Genomic DNA, 6,285 nt, shown 5'->3' with positions numbered 1-6,285 from the left:
GCTCCGGGCGCTGCCGGGCGCTGGGGACGGAGGGAGCCGGGCGCGCCTCGGCCGAGGCGGGGCGCGGGGCGGCGCGTGAAGTTCGCCCGCAGCTCGTGCAACTTTCCGCGTCCTCGGCCCCGATCCCGGGCGCAGGATCCCGGCAGAGCGCGGGGCGGGTCGACCCCACGCCGGGACCCCTCGCCCTGGTTCCGGCTCTGCCGCTGGTCAGACGTGACAAACGTCGTCCGTGGTCTCTATCCCACGGAGCAGGCGTGCGAGGCCCCCATCTGGGCCACCCCCTGCCCTGCCTCTCTCTAGTCCCAACGTGTGAAGCCTGGGCAGGGGCTGCCAGAACCACGTTCTGACCTCCTCTGCCGTCGGGCCCCGGAGCCCCAACCCCAAGGAGGGAGAGGTGACCAGACGTCGCAGGAGCCAGACCGCTTCCCACAGACCACTGAGTCCTCCGGAGAGCCGTCCTGGGGGCTGGGAGGCCTCCGAAGGTTGGGGCGTGGTGGGGCTGGGGGTGTGACGGACGGCTCTGCCCCCCACAACCCAGCAGGGGGTCACTTGTTGCTGAGGTGCAGCTGGCTCCCGACCCAGCAGTGAGAACGGGGCCGAGTCATCCCAGGCGGAGCACAGGGTGGGCTGGAGGGTGCGGGTGGTCGAGCCCTGGGCCTAAGCAGCTTTTGGTCTTGAGAGCAGTGTTGGGAGCTCGGCAGGGGGAGGCGGCAGTTTCCGCTTAACTCACCTGGTTCTCTTTGTGTATTTCCCTGGAGCTCAAAGGGGACCTAATTAACTGACAGTTGGTCTGATTGCCAAGCTGGTGGGGGTGGGGGGCAGTTGCTAGGAGTGCTCAGTGATCTCCCCCCCCCCCCCTTCAGCTTGGCTAATGTAGCAAAGAGGGCAACTTTTCATTTTTCACAAGGACTGGGAGCCTAAGACAGACTAACAGACTCAGGCTGCCAGAGACACCCCATAGGCCCCTGTGGGTCTGGGGCTCCAGCCCACACCTGAGCCTCAGTGTCAGGTTGGAGGTGCCTGCAGCACCCTGGCTCAGCCTCCCTTTTCAGCTGGATCCAGTTTCTTTGGAGACCTTGAGGTGACCTTAGGCAGACAGAGTCACGTGGGTGCCATGGACCATGGGGCATCTCTGGCAGTTGGAGCCATATCCAGCTTTGGCTCCCAAGGTCTGATGTCTTCAGAAACTGGGGAAAAGAAAAGCCTCAGTGAGAGAAGATAGAAAGGGAGATGCCTGTTCTGGAGTAGCCACGGAGTGGGACAGGCGAGGGCTGGGAGTCAGAGACGAGGACTTTTCTCATGCTTTGGACTTGGTGGGCTGATGGCCTCGACCATGTTGCTGAACCTCTCTGAGGCTCATTTTGATCCCTGTAACATGAGGGAGTTGGCTCAACTACAGAGTTCCTTTCAGTTCTGATGGTCTTTTATTCAAAGGTTCCCTGGGGTCTCCAAGGCACTGTTTGTTCCCTGCTGCCTGGGGTAGGGGTGGGGTGGGGGTCGGCTGCAGGTGTCCCTTCTGCCCCCCTCTTCTATCTCCTTAGATCCGGCGCCGGAGACCAACCCCTGCCATGCTGTTCCGGCTCTCAGAGCACTCCTCACCAGGTAGGGCCCCTTCCCTCACCACCTCCCCTACTCCCCACACCAGCCTAACTCTGATGCCTTCCTGCCAAAGTCCATGAGTAGGAGACAGAGCTGAAGACTGGGGAATTGATGAGGTCTGGGGGCCCAACTCTTCTGGGTTCATTTATTGACACAGCACCTCCCAACACCAGGAGGTAAAGGGCACACTTTCCCTTGCCCAGAAATTGAGACTTCGGGGAAAGTAATTCAGATTCTTTCTCTCCCTCTCCCTCTTCTGTCTTCTCTTGATTCGGTTTGGTGGCCTCCCTCAGAGGAGGAGGCCTCCCCGCACCAGGTGAGTTTCCTGGTTTCCTGGGGCAGCTGGAGGGAGGGATGCCTGGGCCCTTTGGAGTGGGGTGGATGGGTGCCTGCAGTGCCAACCAACCACACAGGATGCCTCCCTGGAGGACACATTAGCATATCAATTGGTAACTCCTCTAAGAGTGCCTGGTGCCAGGGTGCCTCCAGCAGATCCTCTTCTGCTCTTGCCTTTCCCCTGCTCAGACTCCAGGTGGGACCTCCAGGACCTAGGGTTCTGCCCCAAGCCAGGCCACAGTTTATGGGGGCCCTCTCCTAGGACCCATTAGCAGAAGCTAGACCAGTCTGCCCTGTTGCATGGATGGGATGGGATGGCGGGAGGGTAAAGGGAAGGGGCTTCTGGTGAGCCCATTTAACCTGGCTCTTCCCTTGGCAGAGAGCCTCAGGAGAGGGGCACCATCTCAAGTCGAAGAGACCCAACCCCTGTGCCTACACACCCCCCTCGCTGAAAGGTACTGTCCCCCTATCCATCCATCTGGCTGTCCCCTTGATCCCTGGAACTGGGCTGACGCTGGGGGAGGGAGGTGAAATGTCAGTGGGGAGGGATGGTTGGTTTCATGCACCACAACCCCAACTTAGAGACCAGTTCTTTCCTGATCTGGCCTTGCAAAAAACGAGGTGCCCAGAGGCCAAAAAGGGCAGCTGTAGGCCTTAAAATCAGGTTGTGGGGTTGAAAGAAGAGAGATGGCTGGCCCAGAATAACGAGCAGGCATCAGCGTGAAACAGACTCAGTTTGCACCTCCTCTTCGCAAGCCTATGCAGGACCACCTCCCACCCCGTACTCATCAAAGGGCGCCTTCTCCTGTGGGCTGTACCCCCTGTCTCCCCTCCCATTTGCCTTGCATTTGCGCAGATCTGCATACTGGACTCCTCTTACCTGCTTTTCCTGTCTATATTAACAGGCAAGTCATTCCTTTAGCACACACTTATTGAACATCTAGTGAATGCCAGGTCACTGGTGGGCACTGGGCAAAATCAGAGGAGTAAGATTTGGTCTCTGGCCTCCTTTGCCTCAAAGGGTCAAGGGGACTTCACAGAGGAGCAGATGTTTAAGCCTGGACTGAAGGATCATAGGAATTCAACGGGCAGGCAAGGGCACTCCAGGAAGGTGTGCAAAGGGGAGGCGCATGTCATAAGGAGTCCTTAGGGCCAGCGTGGAGACTTGGTTTCTAGCCAGGCAGCTGCGGGAGATACACCTGAAGGAGACGTAGGTGCAGATCGGGGTGTGCGGTGCTCCTCTTCCTAACTAAGCCCTAATGCCGACCCACCTCAGCCTCCACTCCTGCCTGCGGCTCTTCCTGCCTGGCCAGCTCCCTCACGGTGGGTTTTATAAGTTCCCAGCACCTGCCAAGGTCAACAGGTGCACCTGTCAGCCCGCCTGCCAGGGTTGGGAGCAGAGAGGAGAGGCTGGGAGGTGAGGAGAGAAGGGCAGGGTTCCTTTCTCTTTCCCCAGAACAGGAAAGTGAAGGGACAGCTGCAGCGACCGGGCAGTGTGGTTCAGCACCTGGAAGGACTTCCCCACCTGTAGGAAGGTGTGGAAGGGTCCCAAAGCAGGACTGAGGGAGGAGGTGGCGTCTTCTCAGGAGAGAACATAAGAAATCCTTCTCCTCTCCGCGCTGGGCTGGGGAGAGCCGGGTGGATGTGAGAGGGAAAAACTCGCCCAGGCTCCTGACTGTGAGCATGGGGACGTGGTCTGGGGTGGAGACATTAGGGCCAAGGTGCTTCTCGTGCACCCCGCAGTGGCCAGAATTGTGTCCCCACCTCCTCTGCTCCTTTGGGAGGAGAGTCTAAGTGCGGAGAGGCAGGAAAGTAGAAAGGGGTCAGGAGAGGGGTGGGCAGTCCTGGAACTGTGCTGGGGACCTTCTGGCTTAGAAAGGGAGTCTTGGGGTGGGAGGGGAGTTTAGGGTCCCAGAAATAGAGACAGAAAGAGAAGGAGACAGCCTGGAAAGGGCAAGGGGGAGACCCTGCAAGGCCCGAGGGAGGCGAAGTGAGGCACGCAGGAGGATGGCAGGCGACAGCACGCTGTGGCTCACGAACTGAACTCTCCTCCCCCGGCGGGGGGGGAGGGAAGCTGCCCGAGCTGCCACCTCCTCTCCTCCCTTACCCCCACTGCCAACACTCAGGGGCCCTTTCGCACCCGGAGGGCACTTTTTTTCCCCCTTCTGGGCAAGGGAAAGCGCCTGGCAAGATTCGGGGTTTTAGGGGAGGAATTAAGGGCCCTTGAAGGAGGACGGACAACACTGAGTCTTGGCTTGGGGCAGGGGAGTGCTCTGAGGCTGGAGCTCTCACACTTGGCTCGAGGTGAAGCTTTGCCGCGTCCCCAAGGCCAGGGCAGGGCAATTTATCGCACTTTTATTGCCTGGGTAGCTTGCCCAGAGCCAGCAGGAGGCACTGGGCTGGGAGCTGAGGGCAGGGCGGGGCAGCAGCGCACACACAATGCACCCTCTGTGCCTGTCCCCGAGTTGGCAGCAGCACAGTGCCCTGCTCACTGCACCAGAGGTTTCCAGCCTGGATCTATCCCTCTGGGCTTTGTGAGGGGAGGGGCCGCTCCCCTACTCTGTAGCTCCTCAGCATCTTGTCTGTGGCCTGTGAACTTAGTGTCCCAAAAGCTCTAATATCCCACCACCTCCTGGCAGCCTCTCCTCCCAGTGTCGCTTCAACCCCTGCCATACACCCCAACCCCCTAGCCCTTGCCTCCTTCACCCAAGCCCCTGTTCTTTTCATCTTTTGGAAACTTCTCTCCAGCTGCTCACACTGTTCCCTTCCTAGGCCCGATCCCCCCCGTTTGTTTGTTTGTTTGTTTGTTTGTTTGTTTGTTTTGGGGGGAGGTGCTGCTTTTTAGGTCACTGCAGAGAGAACTGGGAGCATGGGGATGTGGATCAAGATGGTGGGGGCTGCATATGAGCGTGCCGCATCCCCAGGCATGGACTTCACCAGCTGGAGACTATTATGTCCTTGGCCTCAGAACTGTTCCTACCCTTCAGAGCCTGGGGCAGGGGTGTGTAGAGTGGCATCGATGACTGGGCAGTGCCAGAGGGTGGGGACTAAGCACGGCATGGGGGCAGGATCAGGGTGAGCCATGAGCCCTAAGCAGGTGGAGAAATTTCCCAGAAATGGAAAGGGATAAATCCCCAGGCCCTGGACCACAGGCCCTGCACCTTCTGCCCAGGGTTAGGCTTGGTGGACACTGTTTCCAGTACTGGGTACTTGGCAGAGCAAGCTCCCCAGCCAGGGAATGTTAAGCTGCTGCTGTGCTCGCCTGGTCTTGCCCAGCCTGGTGCCCTATGGTGTGGAGAAGCTGCCTGGTGCCAGCCTCCAGGAGGGCAGAATCTTGGGACAGCTTAAGAGCCAAACATGATCAAGTCTATCCCCTGCTGCTTCTGCCCTGGTCTGGACCCCCGCAGATTAACCTGTAGTTTTTGGCCCTTGAACTTGGGGCCCTGAGGGGGTTATCTCTGCCCCAGGCCCATGGGAAGGAGTCAGAGGGCTGGGCCACAGGCCTTTCCAGCTCCACGGGCTGCTTCTCGGGCCTGGCTGACCCTCGCCTGTGGGTCTCCTCTACACCAGCCGTGCAGCGCATTGCTGAGTCCCACCTCCAGTCCATCAGCAACCTGAGTGAGAACCAAGCCTCGGAGGAAGAGGATGAGCTGGGCGAGCTGCGGGAGCTGGGCTATCCAAGAGAGGAGGAGGAGGATGAGGAGGAGGAGGATGAAGACGAAGAGGAAGAAGAGGACAGCCAGGCTGAGGTCCTGAAGGGCAACAGGGACTCTGGTAAGCTGAACCGCCACCATGGATTAGGTGTGGTTCCTCCTTGAGTATCCTGGCCACCCCCTCCTGGTCCAGTTTCTCACACATGCAAACTGCAGTGACACCACAGGCCCTCCAATCCTCTCACCCCACACTCAGCCGTACCTGAAACCTGGGTTTCCTCCATCCTTGGCTCAGTCCCTCTCCCAATCAGGTTTTCCGTAATAATTCCTCCCTTCCCTAAGAGTTAATGCAAGGCCACATGAGGTTTGAGGCTAGAAACAAAAATGACTTCCTAGCCATGATAGTGAGGGGTGTGTGAGAAGATTCAGGGATAAAGGCTTGAGAGAGCCCAACACCCCCAATACCCACTTTTCTGCACCTAGGATGTGGTCTCTGCTGGGATGCATAGGGCTGGCTCATTTGCCCTCTCCAGGACCCTGTGGCTGTTTTTCCCTTTTTCCTTCCTAGGATGGGGTGGGAGGGTGCCCTCTAGTGTCTAAATGGAGAAGCTTTTTTTTTTCTTTTTTGTGACCGGTAAGGGGATCGCAGCCCTTAGCATGGTGTGGTCCGCACCACGCTCAGCCAGTGAGCGCACCG

General features: G+C 58.7%; 1 protein-coding gene across 1 annotated transcript in view; it reads left to right on the top strand.

Moving 5' to 3' along the window:
• Positions 1-605: 605 nt before the first annotated feature.
• The window catches only part of PPP1R1B (protein phosphatase 1, regulatory (inhibitor) subunit 1B), a 7,892-nt gene continuing 2,212 nt past the window's right edge, over positions 606-6,285 (top strand). The window contains 5 exon segments of the mRNA XM_008573593.1: positions 606-622; positions 1,542-1,602; positions 1,893-1,915; positions 2,315-2,390; positions 5,506-5,709. Of these exon segments, the coding sequence (XP_008571815.1) occupies positions 1,569-1,602; positions 1,893-1,915; positions 2,315-2,390; positions 5,506-5,709 (337 nt within the window). The 5' untranslated portion in view covers positions 606-622; positions 1,542-1,568.

The sequence above is a fragment of the Galeopterus variegatus genome, unplaced genomic scaffold (genome assembly GCF_000696425.1).
Source record: "Galeopterus variegatus unplaced genomic scaffold, G_variegatus-3.0.2 Scaffold938, whole genome shotgun sequence".
Lineage (NCBI taxonomy): Eukaryota > Metazoa > Chordata > Mammalia > Dermoptera > Cynocephalidae > Galeopterus > Galeopterus variegatus.
The sequence above is the reverse complement of the archived record's forward strand: the minus strand, read 5'-3'. Positions and strand labels throughout refer to the sequence as shown.